Source organism: Dermacentor silvarum, chromosome 2 (assembly GCF_013339745.2).
Source record: "Dermacentor silvarum isolate Dsil-2018 chromosome 2, BIME_Dsil_1.4, whole genome shotgun sequence".
Lineage (NCBI taxonomy): Eukaryota > Metazoa > Arthropoda > Arachnida > Ixodida > Ixodidae > Dermacentor > Dermacentor silvarum.
In genome coordinates this window covers 103,340,686-103,361,428 of record NC_051155.1, presented here as the reverse complement: position 1 = coordinate 103,361,428, position 20,743 = coordinate 103,340,686, and the positions used below count along the sequence as shown (strand labels likewise).

General features: G+C 45.8%; 1 protein-coding gene across 1 annotated transcript in view; it reads right to left on the bottom strand.

Annotated features, from left to right (window-relative positions):
- LOC119440263 (uncharacterized) overlaps positions 1-20,743 on the bottom strand; it is a 38,316-nt gene that overhangs the window by 7,417 nt on the left and 10,156 nt on the right. Inside the window, exons 2-6 of the mRNA XM_049662838.1 lie at positions 17,988-18,071; positions 16,769-16,836; positions 15,968-16,019; positions 15,100-15,440; positions 14,574-15,010 (exon numbers count right to left, since the gene is read on the bottom strand). Coding sequence (XP_049518795.1) covers positions 14,574-15,010; positions 15,100-15,440; positions 15,968-16,019; positions 16,769-16,836; positions 17,988-18,071 — 982 coding nt within the window. The remainder of the gene's footprint in view (positions 1-14,573; positions 15,011-15,099; positions 15,441-15,967; positions 16,020-16,768; positions 16,837-17,987; positions 18,072-20,743) is intronic.

Below are 20,743 nucleotides of genomic sequence, written 5' to 3'. Positions count from 1 at the left end.
CCCGTCGCGTAACGCGGGGCACCGCCAGAGCATACGTTCCAAGTCAGCTAGGTCTGAGCATAGCTCGCAAACATTGGTCGATTGTATCTCTGGAGAGAGAGAGAGAGAGAGAGAAAGAGAGAGAGAGAGAGAATAAACTTTAATCCAAAGAGCACGCGAGCGTAGGTAGCTCCTCCGCTCTGCAGTGGGTGGTCCCCTCAGTCCAGGAGTCCAGCGGCCTTAGCTGCCCTTCTCGCTCGATTGACCAGGTTGAGCTGGTCCGTCGAGTCGGAGCTGGACAGCGCTGCCTCCCATTGCCGTATGGTGGGGTGTGTTATGGGTGTGAGCTGTGGTGTGTTTGCGCAAGCCCATACCATGTGGTAAAGCGTTGCACATTGATCACAGTGTGGACAGTTATAGGAATACAGCGCAGGGCGTATGGCGTGGCAAATACTAAAAGGATAGATTCTGTGTAACAGTGTGGGGTTAGGGTATGCCCCGACCTGGAGTAACCTGAGTGTTAACGCCTGTGGTCTGCCTAGTTTCCTATGTGGCGGAGGATATCGTCTCCTTCCCATGTAAAAACGGTCGGTAAGTTCCTTATATGAGGAGGGAGGGTCCAGATTGGCCATAACCTCAGCGCCGCGCCACCCGGTATCTACGCGGTCAACGACTCCTTGCGCAACTCTGGGGGCCGACTCGTTGAGGTTGGGCGGGGCGCCCTCGATCTGCCCCATGTGTGCGGGTAACCAGATGATCGTGTGCGACTTGATGTCCTTGTCCGGCAGAATGCGCAGGACCTGCTCCGAAAAGGTTCCTTTGGTGAAAGCTCGGACAGCAATCCGCGAGTCGCTGTAGCTCATGGTCCTTCTGTCGTCCAGCAGGGTGAGGGCTATGGCCACCCGCACCGCCACCTCGGCCGACTTCGTTCAAACGGTGCAAGGAAAACATGAATTTTTTAGAGACTTATTTCTTGGCAAGATACGGACGTACAATCATGCTATGATTTAGCCGTGACGACGGTTTTTGTGGAGCAGGCAAATATTTAAACGTTGCAGACCTGTTTTCGATCGGTATATCAGATCAAAGAACTTTAGATTTGCTATCTCCCGTCGTAGTTGCAATGGCTGGAGCTCAAGTGACCGAATCATATAGGAAACTGACGATGTAGTTCGGTAATTCGATAAAATGAAACTCGCTGCAAAAAGCTGTATGCGCTCAATGCTCGCGTTATCTCTAGATAACAGGGATACCACATGATAGCAGCGTACTCAAGGACTTGGACGGACAAGGGTGCGATCTGCTTCTAGCTAAACAATTGAATGGTAGATTTTTAGCTTCCGTCGCCAAAAGCAGACTTTCTTATAGGCTTTCGTGCACTTCTTATCAGAGAGTTTCAGAATAGGAGCCCCAAAAGTTCGCGGCCCCAAAGAGCTTTGCAGGTGTTAGGTTTGGGGAATGCAGGAGTGAAGAGTTTTAGAATAGGGCTTTGCGTTTGCGAATAGCGTCTTGCGCTTGCAACGGCACTACGGTGTCAAAGAAATACTATTATAAATATTAAAATAAACTATACCATTTTATGATAAGAAGAGTAATTTCGACTTTCGTGGTTTTGCGTTTAATTACAAATGAGAGGTTATTCGATTAGCAGCACGCGATTTGTTGCGCTTAATTTTGAGTAACCAAGTTTACGTGCCTTCATCAGCCAAGGTAATCCACGTTAGGCCTACGAGCCATGAAATTGACAATCGAATTCGGAATCAGCGGCGTCTAGTGGATCAATCTTCATTACACACGTTAGCTGTGAGAAAGCGATAACCGCAGTCACTTCTCCTAGCTTACGAACTTAACGCGTTACCACGAATCTAGCCCAGTTTGGTAGTCGGATAGCCGTCGCTTAGATGGGGGCCGCCATGTTTGTTGACGCAAAGCTTTTGGGGCAGCTTTTGGGTCTCCCGCTAAATCGGTGAAATAGCGTGCCCAACGCAAATCCCAACGCAGTTCGCGTCTCGCGCATGCGCTGTGGTGTCGACGCTACTTTGGCGCTCCAAAACATTTGGGGCCCCTATTCCAAAACTGTTTCATCATCATCAGCCTATATTTATGTCCACTGCAGGACGAACGCCTCTCCCTGCGATCTCCAATTACCCCTGTCTTGCGCTAGCGTATTCCAACTTGCGCCTGCGAATTTCCTAGCCTCATCATCCCACCTGACTTTCTGCCGTCCTCGACTGCGCTTCCCTTCTCTTGGCATCCATTCTGTAACCCTAATGGTCCACCGGTTATCCATCCTACGCATTACATGGCCTGCCCAGCTCCATTTCTTCCGCTTAATGTCAACTAGAATATCGTCTACCCCCGTTTGTTCTCTGATCCACACCGCTCTCTTCCTGTCTCTTAACGTTAGTCCTAAGATTTTTCGTTCCATTGCTCTTTGTGCGGTCCTTAACTTGTTCTCGAGCTTCTTTGTTAACCTCCAAGTTTCTGCCCCGTATGTTAGCACCGGTAGAATGCAATGATTGTATACTTTTCTTTTGAACGACAGTGGTAAGTTCCCAGTCAGGATTTGGCAATGCCTGCCGTATGCACTCCAACCTAATTTTATTCTTCTGTAAATTTCTTTCTCATGATCAGGGTCCCCTGCGAGTAATTGACCTAGATAAACATATTCCTTTACAGATTCTAGAGGCTGACTGGCGATCCTGAATTCTTGTTCCCTTGCCAGGCTATTGAACATTATCTTTGTCTTCTGCATATTCATCTTCAACCCAATTCTTGCACTTTCTCGACGAAGGTCCTCAATCATTTGTTTTAATTCCTCTCCATTGTTGCTCAATAGGACAATGTCATCTGCAAACCGAAGGTTGCTGAGATATTCGCCATCGATCCTCACTCCTAATCCTTCCCAGTCTAAGAGCTTGAATACTTCTTCTAAGCATGCAGTGAATAGCATTGGAGAGATTGTGTCTCCTTGCCTGACCCCTTTCTTGATAGGTATCTTTCTACTTTTCCTGTGGAGAACCAAGGTAGCTGTGGAATCCTTGTAGATATTTGCCAAGATATTCACGTATGCCTCCTCCACTCCTTGATTACGCAATGCCTCTATGACTGCTGATATCTCTACTGAATCGAATGCCTTTTCATAATCTATGAAAGCCATATAGAGAGGTTGATTGTACTCCGCAGATTTCTCGATTACCTGATTGATGGCATGGATATGGTCCATCGTAGAATATTCCTTCCTGAAGCCAGCCTGTTCTCTTGGTTGACTGAAGTCAAGTGTTGTCCTGATTCTATTGGAAATTATCTTGGTGAATATTTTATACAATACTGAAAGCAAGCTAATGGGTCTGTAATTCTTCAATTCTTTAACGTCTCCCTTCTTATGGATAAGTATAATGTTGGCGTTCTTCCAGCTCTCTGGTACACTTGAAGTTGTGAGGCATTGCGTATAAAGGGCCGCAAGCTTTTCAAACATGATATCTTATCCATCTTTGATTAAATCTACTGTTATTCCATCTTCTCCAGGCGCTTTTCCCCTGGTCATGTCTTTCAAGGCCCTTCTAACTTCATCGCTAGTTATAGAAGGAGCTTCTGTATCCGGTTCATCACTATTTCGAATGGAAGAAGCTTGGCTGTTTTGGCTACTGTACAGGTCAGTATAGAATTCTTCTGCTGCTTTTACTATGTCATCGAAATTGCTGATGATATTACCATGCTTATCTTTCAGTGCATACATCTTGCCTTGTCCTATGCCTAGTTTTCTTCTTACTGATTTCATGCTGCGTCCATATTTTACGGCTTCCTCAATTTTTCCCACGTTATAATTTCGAATATGCCTTACTTTCTTCTTGTTGATCAGTTTTGACAGTTCAGCGAATTCTATCTGATCTCTTGAGTTGGACACTTTCATGTTTTGTCGTTTCTTTATTAGGTCCTTTGTTTCTCGGGAGAGCTTCCCTGTTTATTGATGTACAAATCCAACTTAAGGCTATTGATAAATGTTACGCCTAAGTAGGCTATGTAAGAAACTGACTTGATTTGTTGGCCACTAATGGAATAAGTGTAAAGAAGAGGGGTCACTTTAGTAGTAGTAGTCATAGACACCGGTCTCAGAAAAATTAATCTGCATTCACTCACGCTCCCACCAATCCGTGAATTTAGAAATGTTATTATTTATTAGCACTTGGGACGTATTGTTGATAACAACAGTATAGAGAATGCAATCATCCGTGAAAAACGGTAGCATTGCGGTAGCATTGTCATATTCTTCTTCTTTCTGGGGTTTTACGTGCCAAAACCAGTTCTGATTATGAGGCATGCCGTAGTGGAGAGCTCCGGATTAATTTTGACCACCTGGGGTTCTTTACCGCGCACTACAACGCAAGCACACGGGCGTTTTTGCACTTCGCTTCCATCGAAATGCGGCCGCCGCGGCCGGGATAGCAGCAATGTCATATATATATAGATGAAAAAGAGTAATGGTCCCAATATACACCGAACCTTGTGGAACACCTGATAACACCTGTAATCACTAAACCTAACACCTGATAACACCGTATTCCCTCGATTTCAACAAATTGCGTGAGATTATTCAGGTATGTTTGAACCCAATTAACGAGTATGTCCGGAAGTCCGACTTCCCTCAGGCTGGCAATCAACAAATTATGCGGAACACGATCGAACGCTCCAGATGGATCCGCCAGAAAATGACGTCTATATTAAGCCAATTGTGAGTTGCGCAGAAAAAGTCATGAATAACAGATTATAACTCTGGTATTATGGAAAAAAGTTTTTCGGAATCCATGCTTATAAGAAACAAGAAAGTTGTCCCATTCGAGATAGTTAAGTATATATGACTGGCTATTACATGCTCGAGTACCTTATAGCATATAAATAATAAAGAAATGGGCCAGTATTTTGCAGCAGTTAATTTGTCCCCAGATTTGCGCACTGGGACTACACTTGCTATTAGCCAGTCTGAAGGTAAAGTGGGCTGTTGTAAAGAGCGCCTAAACAGTGTTAAACGATAATTAGAAACCACCTCAGCGTATCGTCGAAGAAAGGAGTTGGGTCAGATGCCATCTGCGCCGCATAAAGTTTTAAGTCAACGTTTAGAGGTAATCTAAACATGCCTCCATGACTCATGACGGCATCAGGCACCACAGGACCTTCACGAGACAAACTGTAACAAGAATTTTGCGTGGGCAGGCTATTAGGTTTTTATGAAGGTCGGTTGAAACGTACTGAGAAATACATGAGCAATATCAGTAGTGTTACTGCTTACGATGCCCTCTATTTTCGATTGATTTATGCACATTCAGCATCAGACAAGAAACGCCAGAACTTTTGAGGCGATTCTTTTCGGAAGTTTGAACGTCTGCAGTTGTAAAACTTAGTTCGCACGTGCCGCATTTTGATTAATGACTCCCTCTTAAGCATGGTCATAGCGACGCTACATTTCGTTTTCGTCTTCCACAAAAGACGACGTTTTAAGCGAATGGTCTCACGTGTTATCCAAGGGTGTACACGCGCGGGCTTTTTTGCGAACCGGGATGAACGTAGGAATGCCTGCCGCAATTAGGGACGTAACACGATGACAAAGTGCCGAAATATCACCGCCCTGTTCAACTTCACCGTTAGATAAATGCAGGCTGTCCAAAACTGACTCGTCATCACAGTAAATTGTGCAGTCACAGTCAAGTGTGCAGTCAAGAAAAGACTGCGAAGCCCGCACCGTCGGTTCTGCTTTTATGTTTCACGCTAGATGAACCAGCTTGTGATCAGAAATTGTATCGCCTATGTCTACGGAACACTAGTCGGGTAAATTTTACGACAAAGCCAGGTCAAGAACACACTGGGTGGTACCAGCAACACGTGTTGGGGCCGTAAACATTTGTTTTAAATCATGAAAGAACGCAATATCGAAAAGAAGGCGTGCGGATTCGGCCCAACGCCGAAGATGGTATATCGCATGTATTCCAGTTTATACGCGGCAAGTTAAGGCCCCCTGTGAAAAATAATGTTTTTGGACTTGACTGGGCGCTGTAACTGCTCAGATATTGATTGAATGTAGGATAGCGGGCTCCTGTGGAGGCTTGTACAGGTGCCCACAAAATAACTCGGAACGCCAGACCGGTGACCGCTCGTCGACGGAGCACACCCGCAGAAAAATACAGCCTTGGTCTGCGCGTGCGCGGAATCCCTAGCAAGCAAGCCTCGCTCCGTAGTGCATCTAGATAGGCGTGCACTTGCGTCAAAACACTTGCGGTTTGTCCCCCTTAGCGCTGCGACAACACATCTGGGAAGGGGGGGGGGGGGAGTTCGGGGCCTGTAGGCTAGAACGTGCGAGCACGCTATGCAGCGTTATCTCTACACGCACGCGTAATCCTTGTGTCGTATTCTCGTCGGTATCTGCATTCATTCTAAAAGACAATCATGCTGTCTGGATAGCTTGCGTGAATGGAATCCGTGAGCGTTTATAACGGAGTGGTGACCAATGAGTTCCCCATGCTCCATGCATGTTCACCATGCACAACATCTGATTTAATTATTTAGCCTAAAGAAACTATGAATTCATAGCTTATCTTTCATGTGGGCGACCGCCACGGCTCGCCAATAATAGCACTGTAGCGCACTTTTTAACCGGATTATCGTGCTGCGCGATGTCTTTTAGTCCTTGTGTAATGATATTCCGATCCGCATTTACTCCTTGGGAATAAGATCAAAACTTTGACTGTAACACGACGGCTCCTTTAACAAGGATGCCGCGTGCAGTAATAACAGTTTTCAATATGACATTAGAGGGCGTATTCTAACACGCCAATTTCAAGCACAGGAATTAATTTTATGCATGCGCCACTATAATAAAGGTCTCTTCAATGCTTCGCAGTCACAATGAACATCGCATAGTGCACTATTTATTTACGAAATCTGGGCGCTTCGCTGCAGCTTTATTAGGGAATGATCGCGTGTCTGCGTTGGTTGGCGCAAACATTCAATTTTGTTTTGTTCAGTGTGGTGATATGTTGCTAATCAAGGGGGTGGTGAGCTGTGTGAGTTAAATGGGTATGAAAAAAAAAAACATTCAGTGGGGTCCCTTATCTATTGCTAAGACGACTTTGACGGTGAAAGCTTAATGCGTTGACGTCATTTCATTTGCGATTGCCCGTTTATATTGGTTAATTAATTAAGTGACTATTGATTGGTCGTTATTCGGTCTAATTAATTTCTTAATTGCTGTTACGGAGTCTTGAATTCATCCTAATTAGTATGTACCACTGTTTTAAACTCTTAATTGGTCTTAATCTGGCATGAGCAGTCTTATCACGGAGTCTCTAATTGATGTCAAGTAGTCTCTATTACTGTTCGCAACCCTTAATTACATTGAAATAACCGTAATTATTTTAATAATTTACTTTAGCACACTTTAATAAAGGCATCGTATGATGTCCGTGTCTTAGTCTTTTAATCACTTTTAATTTGTTTTGGGTACTCTTGAATTACTCCTAATTACTTTTAGCTACTCGATTTTTATTTCACTTTTACATGCATTATTGAACGGTAGAGGTGTAGTATGCCACTTTCTGATTTTTGCTACCGGAAGTGTTGTCGACAATGGTCCCATTCCGCGACTAATGAGCGAGTTAAGCCTTTCGCTTTAAAAGGCGCCGATGCCCATTAACGCGCACGCACGAGCGCTTACGCGCCATCGCTGCACACGCGCGTACACAGCGTTTTAGCGACCGCATCCGCACAGCACCCCCCCCCCCCCCCCCCTCCGCTCCCTTTTAGAACGCTAAAAGGCACCCAACGCTATTCGTTTGGAGCAAGTTAACATCTATTAAGATGTACATGGGAGCAAGGAGAGCTTGCTATGGAGACCGCGCATGCGCGGACCCTGGCACTACTTTTTCACCGGCGCGCTTCGCCAGCGAAAGGCCACCGGTCCGGCGTTCCGAGCTATTTTGCGGGCACCTGTACACTACGCCAATAATACTCGAAAACTTGCGGTAGCTGATTTCACAACAATTGCGCTTGTGTTCAGGAATCTCGTCCAGCAGAACACAATCAGTGTGGTGGTTCATAGCCTTTGCGACAAGCCCCTGCGACCGCCAATCTCCGTCTTTTTTTTTTTTTTAGAAATTTCTGGGATGGTGGAACAATTTCTGCTTAACTAATCTCGGGTGATAACCAGATCTTAATGACCGCCAAGACATAATGAAAATATAAAAATAACATATCTTCTAATATATTATTCTTGTGATAGAGACTTCTCGCATTGATAGAAAGAACCCTGTACGACTGTTCCTCCTGTCAACGCGATGTCGACGCAGAATCTGCTTGGCTTAGCTGTACTGCCCTGGAAATAGCTCCGTCCCACACGTAGATTCCGTTATATACGCGCAAGTGATCGTGGTCCAGAGTTACTCTGTGGAGTTGTGCTTTGAATTGTTTCCAGTGATGCCATAGATTTTACCGCTCATTTAAAATGGACTAATCGAAATGTGGGAATCTTTTGGTATAAAATAGTTTTGCAGCGCACTGATTTTCTTGTAGTCGTAGAAGTTCAAACAACTGGCCTAATGAGAATAGTGAGATGAGAATGATTCCTGTGAAAAAGCCGACACATATCTGTGAATTCATTGCCTTTACGGTAAAATTATACAACGAACGGGAACCTTCTGAACACTTCCTTTCATTCTGCCAGTGGTTTTCCGCTAAAACTAAATGACCTAAGCAGATTGTGTGTCGTGATCAAGGGCTGAATATGCAGTCCGGGTTAACTGTCAACTGAAGCACTGGTGAAATCGAGGGTTCGACGGAAGCCCGTCTGGTCGGGATGAAACATGAAGCAACAAAACGACAGACACCGACCAAAATAAAAGCTAAAAAATAATAAAAACTGAGTAAAAGACGTTTCGGCTTCGCTACGGAAGCCTTGTTCACAATTGGGTGAAGAAAAATTCGTTGCAGCTTATGTACAGCACGTGACGCAAACAGCGCGTGTACGACTGGGGGAGGGTTCCCTCACTTCGATTGAGCGTGGGACGTGTATTTTGTATCTCCAACGACTCTAGATAGAGACGTGATTTCAAGTTTCTTTCTTGGCCGATAATTCTTGACTTTTCCCAGTCAATCTTGTGGCCTGTTGCATCCGTATGTTCGGCAAGTGCATTCGATACTATTCGTTTCTTTTCGACATCGTTCTGATGTTGCCTCAGTCTCTGTTTGAAGTTGCCCGATTCACCGATGTATGCGCAGTCACAATCTGCACAGGGTATCTTGTAGACCACGCCAGGAAAGGATTCTCTCGGAAGCTTGTCCTTACCGCCCACGAGTGCGTGCCTCAGCTTACACACATGCACGTGTGCAACCTCAACGTCATAAGTGCGCAGCACACGAGACAAGGCCTCGCTTATCCCAGGAACGTAGGGTATGGCAGCACGTTTTCTTGGTCGGGGATTAGCCGGTCGGACGGAATCAGATATGCGGTGTTCCACAGCATTCAAAAATGAAGTGGGATAGCCGCTTGCCGAGAGATCGCCATGCACGCGGTCCAAGTCTGTGGAACGGCCTTCTGCTTCGGTGCAAATGCGGTTCGCACGGTTGAACAGGGAGGCAACAACCGACCTTTTGTGAGCGTCCGGATGAACGGAATGAAAGTTTAGGTAGCGGCCAGTGTGAGTTTCCTTTCGGTATACGCTAAACGAAAGCGCTCCATCGCATCTGCTGACAAGCACGTCCAAAAATGGGAGACTATTGTCGACCTCCGTTTCTACTGTGAATTGGATGACCTTTTCCTGACTGTTTAAGTGCGCAGTGAACGAAGTCAAAGCGCGGCGCCGGATCACGCAGAAACAATCGTCCACATAGCGCAGAAAAACTCTTGGCCTGGGACTGAAGGAAGCGAGCACATGATTTTCCAGCCATTCCATCGTCAGATTGGCCGCAGTCACAAGTACGAGTTTTCAAGGCAAAAGCAGAGGAGCCTCTTGAGGTCAGGCACGTCTACGGGCGACCTGTCTGGCAAAGTCCTGTCAGATTCTAAAGCAGAAGTGCATGCTTCCACAGCCATGTCAGTCGGAATTGAGGTAAACAGCGACACCACGTCGAAAGAAACCATCACCTCGTCGTCGTCTAGTGTCACGTCACGAACTTTTTCAATAAAGTCGCAGGAGTTGCTCACATGCGTGGAGCCCTTTCCGACGAGTGGAGACAGAATCTGGTGCAGGTATCCGGATAATTTGTAGAGAGGGGAGCGGGTGTAGTCAACGATTGGACGCAGGGGGACATTAGGCTTGTGACCTTTCGGCAAGCCATAAAGCACAGATCTATCTATCTATCTATCTATCTATCTATCTATCTATCTATCTATCTATCTATCTATCTATCTATCTATCTATCTATCTATCTATCTATCTATCTATCTATCTATCTATCTATCTGTCTATCTGTCTATCTATCTATCTATCTATCTATCTATCTATCTATCTATCTATCTATCTATCTATCTATCTATCTATCTATCTATATATCTATCTTGTAAGACGACACCCGGTACGAAGGCAGAACCCTTGCATTTCGACGCAGCCGTGCGATACAACCAACGAGCATGAACCGAACAAACGATGATGATGATTATGACGATGGGTATATACAGATGAAGACGATGAACTACACAGTTAGCGCTCACACTAAATACCCCTCCTCATGAAAGCGTTCGCCAAGGCAGCCAGACAGAAACGGTACGAACGCCGAAGTTACGGCTTCAGGCGAGAGACGTGAACCATTCCCGTGCGGCGGCAACAGCGATCAGTATAGACCTTTTCACAAACCGACGTTTGAGTAGCAGCATTGCCCGACACGGGTGACGTCTAGCGTCAGAAGATGTTATGCCGCCATTTTGGACTGTGGGCTTTGAGAGAGCAGGCCGGCCGCACTTCGTTTGTGCGATGTTCGCAGAGGATTATTTCAATTTTCTTCCGCTTCGCTTGACTTGTTACGTGTTTCACGTGCTCACGTGAGCGATCTGTGTAAAGAGCAATGGGAACAGCAAGCCCAGCCAGCTGATCTGACATTTTGTCGTCGGTAGCGGCGGTAGCCGCGTCTGCTTCGTCGAGACCTGGCGTGCTAATCAGCGGTAAGTATTTTTCATTGCTATTGCTGGGCACATGTGACTGTAGTCGTAGATTGAATCTGATCGCCATAGCGGTTGAGGGTTACTTCATTTAGCGAAAGCAGACGCGTACGTAGCTGTCGAGCTAGAACTAGGCGCCCGCGGCCAGCCGACACGTGTCATCGGTTGGTAGATATGCGGTGGTTACTCCATACGCTTCCGACGCAACTCAGCAGATCAGTCATGCTAAATTTATTGAATCTGGTGCAGCGCACGGTGCTAATAACCAAATGTCAAAGCAGGAGCGTGACGCTCGAGCAGCGTGGTACCTGCAGCGAACTGACGCGCGACAGCTATCACAGATGTCAGCGCAATTGATACAGCCCAGGTGCTAGATTTCGAAATTACCTTTATGTGCGGGGCCGCGCAAGGTGCGTGTGAACGTCGAGAGAATGTCTTGGTGGACACAGCGGCTGCATACATCTTAGGAAACGATTTTTCCAGATCATTGCGAAATGTATTTACCGACTAGTTCTCTCGCAGAATGCTTCAATGGGTCATACCGGTGTCACACTGCCACTTTTGATCACGATCGAGCCCGATGGATCGAAATTTTCGACCGCGATCGGCTCCTTTCCGCCGATTGAGCATAGAAGCCAATCGCGACCGAGAAATCTGATCCAGACCGGGCTCGATCACGTTCAAAAGTGCGCTGTGTGACCCCCGTATTGGGCAGTGGAATGAAGTGTTTGAAACAATAACAAATGTAGTCTCTGCCACTACATACGAGAAAATATTGCATCGAAAAGCTGACAATTCTCGCAAGTGCCAAATGTGCCAAAAACGGTTTACCAAAATGCGTTATGTAACTGATGTGTGCATTGGTTCATATTAGACTGAAATGCCAAGTCCTTCTTCACCGGCATGCTATTTCAGAAGCTCATTTGTAGCAGAGGTACTTAGCAAAATAATTGCAGGGAAGTCTTAAGGAACATGAGTGGGCATGTGAAAAAAACGGTGCTTTACACGCAAACATAGGCTTACTGACCCTATTTTTTTATTTGCAGAAAACTTCGTTTATGCCCATCCGGATGACATTAAAGAATGGACCGAGAACATGCTGGACTGGCTTGAAATTAGGGGACCAGATATAGCGTATCTGTCCCCTAAAGTGCATTCGAAGGCCTGCGACCTGCAAGAACTACGATGTTACAAGTTCTTGCATTCATACAACTATCTGCAGTCAGGCTGGGTCGGCAAAGTTCTCCTGCACAAGGTGAATGAAGACATCGTGCTTTTAAAGGCAGATGTCACGCCTTCACAGGCTAAAAATAGCAAGCCTCTTCGTGTGTGGGTGTCGGCAAAGAAGCAAGGTGAAGTTCTAAGTGCAGGCTGCACCTGCATGGCTGGACAAGCCAGAGTTTGCAGCCATGTAGGCGCCGTACTCTGGAAAATAGACTGTGCTGTTTCCTGTGGCATGACTGGAAAGACTTGTACCGACGAAGCTGCAAAATGGAACAAGGGTACAACTCGAAACGTCCAGCTATCTGAAATTGAGGCAATCAACTTCAAGCTTCAAAAATGAACTGTTGACCCGGCTGTACAGCGTCCGGCGCGAAATGTGCAAGTGCTGCTTTCTGAAGCTGACATCAAGAAGTTGCGTGATAACTCCGGTTACCCTGAGCTGTTCAACATACCAGGTATGCTTCGCAGCACCTATGAAACTCCCCCAGTGATTACAGAACCACAAGTGACAGCTTAAGAAAGTAAAAGGATAGCTTGACTTAGTGATGTAACTGGATTAATTGGCTAAAAACACCATTGATGCATGTTTTGCTGTGAAACATCAATGACAGTATTCTGCAAGTGACAGATTTACATTTGAAACGTAAACACTGCGGCAGATTTGCCTACAAAACCTGTCCACCCTAAAGAACCTGTCGAAGTGGCATCGAAACGTCAGTTCTTTAATGAATCTTTTGTGGAGTGGCAGTATTTTCCCTCTAGCTTTACATTTGCTGATGACGCTGGATGCTAAAATTAGCTTCTTAGTTCCTAAAGGCCATATTTATTCTAAAGCTATGAGCTGCAGTGATAGCCATGTCGTTAGCTTTACATATTCAATAAGTTGCACTACAGTCTCTCCACTGACATGCTTTCTTACATTCACTTCCAGGAACACTGCTGCACGCAACGTTTACAGCTGTACTCCGCGTGGCTGCACCAATAGCTGACCATGATGACTTGCAGCACTGCACCCATGACGACATGAGTACACTGCCCGCGAGCTGTGACCGGTGCAACAGTTTCTACACAAAGTTTATAGGATATTTCACCAAGAGCTGCGGCATGCCTCGAGGACAACACAAGAGAGCAGGGCAGCCCGCTTTGGAAAGTTGCTCGCTGCTTGAGGCTAACGGCATCAAATGTTAAAAGAGTGACTAAAGAGAGCATAACTTCATGTAAAGCTGCAGTGGTAGCCATGTTGTCACCCAGATTTTTAGGGAATGCTGCTACAGAACACGGCCATAAATACGAGCCTGTTGCGCGTGAGCAGTTGGAAAAAAAAAGAAAAAAAACTGGGCTAAATGTGACGCGCTGTGGCACAGTTGTACATGCGACAGTGCCATGGCTGTCTGCTTCACCTGATGGTGTTTTGCAGGCAGCTGACGCACTCCTAGAAGTGAAATGCCCATATGTAATGGATGCATGTAGGCCTAATAATTAAGGGCCGGGAAGTATGATGTGAAGGAAGTCTGAGATAAATACATACTACCAGAGAATGACCCTAATGGGTATTGTGGCCATGTGCAATTCCAGATGTATCGTACTGGCCGCAAGCTATGCTACTTTTACGTTTGGAGTGTAAAAAGTGATGCACTAGTAACGGTGCCCTTTGAAAGCTCTTTTGTAGCTGCTCAAGTGCCAAGACTACAAAAGTTTTACTTCTGTGAGCTGTTGCCGGAAATGGAAAAGCAGCATGCACAAGGCAAACTTTCATTGTGTAAGGAGTATTTGAAACTATGTGAACTGTGATTGCTAGCAGCATTGAACATTGCAGCGCTGGAAAAGTGCATGCCAGCCCAATTTGTGTAGAGAAATGTCTAGCCATGTTACACACAGTGCTTTAAAATTTATTTCCAGAATGATACTGTGATGAACTGCATGGTTGAGTGCCTACTCATCCCTTCCTTCGACACATCTGGCAATTAAAGGGCCTTTTAAATTGCAGAGGCCAGCACAGACAAATATGTAACTTATGATTTTCTTTGATCGCATTGGCAGGGCTTGCTTGAATATTCGAAATGTCTTCATTCTGTTTATGGCCCTTTCAACGTGTATGCGCACAGACGCAATTCTCCTTGTTTGAGTTACTTCACTTTCACTGAGCTGAGACTTACCTGTAAAGAAACAGCAGGTAAAACAAACAGATAAGTGAAGTTTGGAAAACAAGAGAGGTAAGTTTAACGCTTACCTCTTGTGAAAGAAGGCACATTGAGTTTGACGCCTTGAACGTCAAGATATTGGCTCAGCACAAAACCTCGGTCGGCCATCACTTCATCACCTGAGCCTAGGAAGTCTTCCACGCCACAGTGACCCATTATATATTCGTCCGAAGCTCTTCCACCATATGCACGAGACACAAACATCACATAGCCATTCGGTGCAACGGCAGTAAGGAACTTGACTGTATTGTGCGCTTTATAGCTGCTGTAGGTTTGAGCTCTAGCAAGAAGCTTCTTAGGCCGCTGAAGGAAGACATCGGAGCAGTCTAGTATGCAGGTTGTTTTCTCATAAGCATTCTGAGCAAAAGATTCTGGCATGCTGTTTCTGATTAGTGATCGTGGCAGCCACACCACAACTATGTCCTCATAACTTTGTGCAACACAGACAGGTTGTGCACGTGAACAGCTTGTGCACGTATTTTATTTTTATTTATTTAATAATACTGTAAGCCTTGACAGGCTCTTACAGGAGTGGGAACAAAAAATAAAAAGTACAGATTACAAAGAATACATAAAAAAGGAAAGAATACGGAAATGCCAAATATTCTTGACAAGTGTCCATAAAGCAGGCCAAGACGCATTCTCATTAACGTCAGTAGCAGTTGGTCCTCATCTGAGAGTGTTAGGAAGGTCTTGCTGTTTTCAATTTTTACAGCTTTGACTAAGCTGTCAAAGACGGGTTTCGAGATTCCTGTATAGAATTGACGGTCCTCTTTTGTCAAGCTTGATGACAAGCCTTTCTGCTTTCCGAAAGTGTATTGTGGCCCAGATTGGGAATAGGTGTGGTCATTGTGGCCAATTTCCTCCCACTGTGTTGACTTGTCTTTTGTCGAGACCTGTTGAAGGAAATTACCTGTTGTAGTTATTGCGCTTAGGGTATTCCTTAATACGGGGACTGTTGTCTACACTTAGCTCGGAAACAGGTGTCCTGAGACTGTGAGCACTAGAAACACCTGCCAAGCAAGTTTATTCACTGCGCAATGTGACTTTTCTCAATATGTCCTACAGTTAGAAACCAGTGTGCACAGTGGTGAATTGTTTGCATAATGTGAGTAAACGCTGTAGTTCATCCACTTAGGAATTACATTATGGACATTTAATCAGTGGTAACTGCACACATTCTGGGCTTCACTAATACGCGCAGCGTGCCTTGTAGTCCTCTCTTTTATGTGCTCACTGCGTAATGGCTTGCAATTGTGATTAAGATAAAGATACCTTGCCCTGCTCTTAGTTAGCCTAACATGTCAGATGGCTACCTGTATTACTCATACTGTAATATAAAAGTTGATGCAGGAATGCCTAGTAGGCTCCCACTATCTGTCACGAGGAAAGCATGTAATAATTGCATCTTGCCAATACTCACCCTATGGGGCAGAAACTTAGGCTTGAAATTAAATTGAGGACAGAGCAGTGAGCTATGGTATGAAAAATGACAGGCATAGCATTAAGAGACAAGAGAATACAGTGGGTAGGAGAACAAACATGAGTTAAAGATATCCTAGCAGCAATCAAGAATGAGAAATGAGTGTGGACAGAGCAAGTAATGGAAATCCGAGGTAACCGCTGGTCTTTTAATGTAATGGAGTGGATTCCAAGAGAATAAAAGTGTGACAGGGGTAGCAAAGAGACAGATGACAAAAAATTAGCGGAGATAAGGTGGCCACAGCTGGCACAGGGTAGGTTAATTAGAGGTCAACTCAAGCCGTTGTCCTGCAGGACACAGTTATGCTGCTGCTAATGATGATGTGTGCAGTTTTATGGTCTAACTTGTGCTCTCTTGCAAAGCATTTATTCATTTGAACTCTAGCTGGAGTCTGGAGTGTTCTCAAAACGTTTCACGCTCTACGAGAGGCACAACTTCTATCAAAGGCAAGAGAGCTGTCACTGATAGTAAGAAACCCATAGCGTGCTATCATCTCAGTCATGTCAGCGGGTAACATCTCTTACAGGTGTCCACCCATGAAGATGGTCCCTGAAGCCAATGCAAAACAAATAAAATGCTTTGATGACACTTACTGTGGAAAAGTGTGCGTCTCGAAACTGCTGAGTCTTGTGCTCCCTCGGGTTGTACCTGTGTAAAATAAACCACATAACGAATAAGCTCAGATAGCAGGACTTGATATATTACAGTAATATGTGTCGACAAAATACTTTGGTTACTTACAGTGGAAGTGTCTGTGTCCTCAAAGCGTTCGCTGTCTGCTGGTGCTCCATTGCTCCCTCAGATGGCTCCTGGATGAAAAATATCACGTCATCAGCTTCATTAATTTTGAGGTGCGTTTTCAAAATGCTCTACTCTTTGGTAGGCATGACCTTTATCAGAGGCAAAAATACATTTAACTTTCAAACTGTATCAAAAATCAGTGTGCTTTTCCCACATGCCTAAAAAACATGTTTCCCTGCACGTTTGGGCTGGCTGATTTGCAATGTTAAAAACGCAGTGCTAGACCGCAAGACAACCGACACAAATGTGTGCACCACACAAGCAGCCCAAAAGCACATAACCAAAAAGAAAGCCAGATGCCACACAGCACTGTGTGGTGGCAGTCCTTTTTGTTTTCTTGACCTCTTCCATGGCACAAAATCAACATACTCAATTGTTTATTGAGAACTGCAGTGTATGTCTGTTCTTTCTTTAGTTGTCTTTTGCTCTTACGCTGCTTCCTCCCATGCATAGACAGCTGATGATCGGGAATTAGAATATCACCATTCAGGGGAAGTTGAAGCTAAGCTGCCTGCTACCACGTCACAACATATTTGAAACAAAGTAAATACATGTACACGAGTATTTGTTAGCCTTCTATCATCCAGATTGTTGTTAGCGCATAAGTGACAGTAACAATAGCCATTTTTTTTCAAGCACCAATGTATTCAGGAACTTCTTTCCTGACAGCATTTGTGAAGAGTTAGGTAAATGGGAGTGCTCACTTTGATAAAGCCTTGGATGGGTCCCTGCTTCTGCCACGAAGTGGTTGGAAATATTTGGCATTCTAATTTGAAATCCTTAGGCTCCAGATATGGCCCTCTTGGAGTACGGTAAAATAATTTACTCATGATTTTTTATTGAGGTAAGAAAGTTATCTCATCTGCTATTCTGCAGGGTTTTATGAAATCTGTCATGTATTATTTCCTCAGGCATTCATATTGTACAAAACACTAGTTCCTGCTTGCGTATGCCGACAGGAGACAGGGTGTTCCTTCATTGAAACTATTGATGCAAAAGCCGCTAACTAGCACTGGACAACGTCCTGTTCCTTGTGATTTTCGTTTTTCGGCTGGCTTTCATCGCGCCGTAAATGAACGATTGCGCAATCTGCAGCTAACACTCCAACTTTTCTGGGTCCAGTATTTTGGATTACCGAAAATGTTGGCTCCAGACTGACCTTATGTGCACAGGCCTCGAAGCCAGAATCTAAGGACCAATCGTCAGAAGTTCCTGCGCTCTCGTCGCTGGGCATGCGCTTCGGCTGAAAAGCAAGTAGAAAAAGTCATTACAACGACCACTGCAATGTCGCGCTTGAGTACCTTCCTGGCGGGATGTGTTCGTGCCTCACCAGACGACGTCGTCCCAAAACCACCTAGAGATAACGAGAAGGCTGAGCAAAATGATCTAGTGCGCTTTTCAAAGAAAGAACGGGAACTCACTTTTCTGTCGTAGCCCAAATGCAGCGCGGGCACAGCGTTCTTGTCAGTCTTTCTTCCGCCAACGGAATGTCGTGAGCAAACTCGCGACCACGAGGACACTAAAATCTTTCCGGTTCACAGCAGCTATTTATTGAAGCCGCAAATCAGATGATGCAGGAAACCGGTGCAGCGTGAACATACCACATCGGCAGTGGTCTCGCGGAGTGCTGTGTTGTGGACACACTATAGTCCCCTAAATCGTTCTTTTCCGCTGGTTGTTTGTGAACCCATAAACTGCACAGTGCCGGCCTGTAGACTTTTCATGAGTATAGGGCTTTATTTATGAGCGTAAGTCATTTGGGACAAAAATAAACGGAAACATCGAAGGAAAGCTGCCTTTCCGCAACGCAAGCGCAAGGCAAGCTCGCAGTTCAGACCAAACAGGCAACACTGACACATACTTTCGATGCCAGACCGTCGGAAGTGCCCTCGTTAAAACGTCTATAGCCGAGCTAACAGGAGCGACGCGATAGTTTATGGCATATATTCTTTCAAACGTGGTGCACGGGCCGAGGTACCTGTGAATAAATGTTTCCATAGCCCCGGTACTCGAACAGGTGTCCACAGGAGCAGCATTTCATAGCTTGGCGGAATGAAATGACACGCCACGTTGCATCACAACGGACTTTTCTCTTGTCCTGAATAGTCGCGGCGTTCGCGCGGGCGCTTTCACGGCAGTGGGCGACGCGGGCGGCGAACTTGTCTGGTAGAGATGTGGATGGAGCAGAAGGCGTAGAGAGAAGGTGGTGTCCAAAATATAAGACTGCGCATGGTCGTACACGAGGAAAAAGGGTTGTAGTTTGTTGTGCGTTGAACGGGTAGTGTTATAAGCAAACGTGACGAAATGATGTATAGTGTCCCAGTTTTTCTGGTCGGGCTTAACATGCATGGAAATCGTGTCGAACAGAGTGTCGTGTCGAAACGCTCGGTATACCGAGCGTACACCGAGCGTTACAAACCAATGATCTGAGCACGATAAGCTGAGGTGGTCTTATGCATGGTGTTAGAGGCCTGCATGACTTCAGAAAGAACATGCGAGAGAAATGCCTTGCGAAGGTGACTCGGAAGAACACGAGGCGCGTCGTGGTGCAAGATAATGACGTGCAGAACAAACACGGCGACTTCAGAGGCAGCACCGGAAGGAAGAGCTGCCGTCTCAGCGTAGCAAGTGAGTTGGTCCACGGCGGTCATAATCCGGCGATGACCCACGAGTGTAAGCGGAAGGGGTCCGTATACGTCGATACCTACGAATTCAAAGGAAACCGATGGGCACAGCAATTGTTGTAAAGGGCTGGTGGGAAGTAACATCTAATGTTTTCGGTGTTGGCATGATCCGACGTATTTGGCAACACTAGTGGACAGCCCAGGCCAAAAAGAGTGAGTATTAAGACGGTCGTAGGTTTTGTGAACTCCTAAGTCACCAGCCGTTCCGTCAACGTGAAACGCTTGCAAAATTTGCAGTCGAAGTGAGCGAGGGACTACTAGGACCCATCGGTGACCGGTAATGTGGTAAACTTGCCAAAATAATGATCCATCATGGAGTTTAAACCGTGCAAGTTGTAGTCTTAAGCGGTTGTTTGGAGGACGGATAAGCCGGTCAATAATTGTGCGGCAGTATGTATCTGCCCGTTGGAGGGAGGCGAGGTCTCCTTACGAAAGAATGCCTACCGAGGTCACGAACCGTACCGGGCTAATAGCCATCGTCTTCGTCGGTTGGCCGGTAGGTGCCGAAGATATGGAAGGTGAGACGTGGGCATTTGGCGACAGCGGGTAGCGAGATAAAGCGTCAGCATCTTGTTGTTGCCTGTCGGACCTATATGTGACAGTGGAGGCGTGAAACGCAGCACCCAATGGTCGAGGCGTTTGGGCAAGTTCTTCAGGGAGGACAACCAACACAGAGCATGATGGTCAGTCACGATTGTGAAATAGCGGTCACATAAATAAGGGCGAAACTTTTGTATGAACAACACGATGGCAAGGCATTCTTGTTCAGTGATAGTATAATTTTGCTCAGCAGGAGAAAGTACGGCTCACGTAGGCCACTATTTCCTCTTCAGACGCGTGGTTCTGCTGCAGTAGGGCAGCGCCGATATCATGCCCACTTGCGTCAGTGTGTAGAATAGTGGAGGCTGTGGGATCAAAGTGACGAAGCACTGGTCCTGACATGAGACATCGCTTGAAGGTCTGAAAGGCGCTTTCATATTCATCTGTCCAAGCAAATGGTGTGGTCGTGTCCAGAAGTTTATGACGAGGAGCTGCGATAGTCGCGAAATCACAGACAAAGCGGCGGAATTACGATGCTAATCAGAGCAAGCTGCCAAGGTATTTAGGTTGGGGTGGGTTGGGGGAAATGTAGTACAGCAGTGACCTTGTCGGGATCTGGCTCAATGCCGTGCTTGCTGACGATGTGACCCAATACTTTGATGATGTGGCTCTCAAATCGACACTTCTTAGT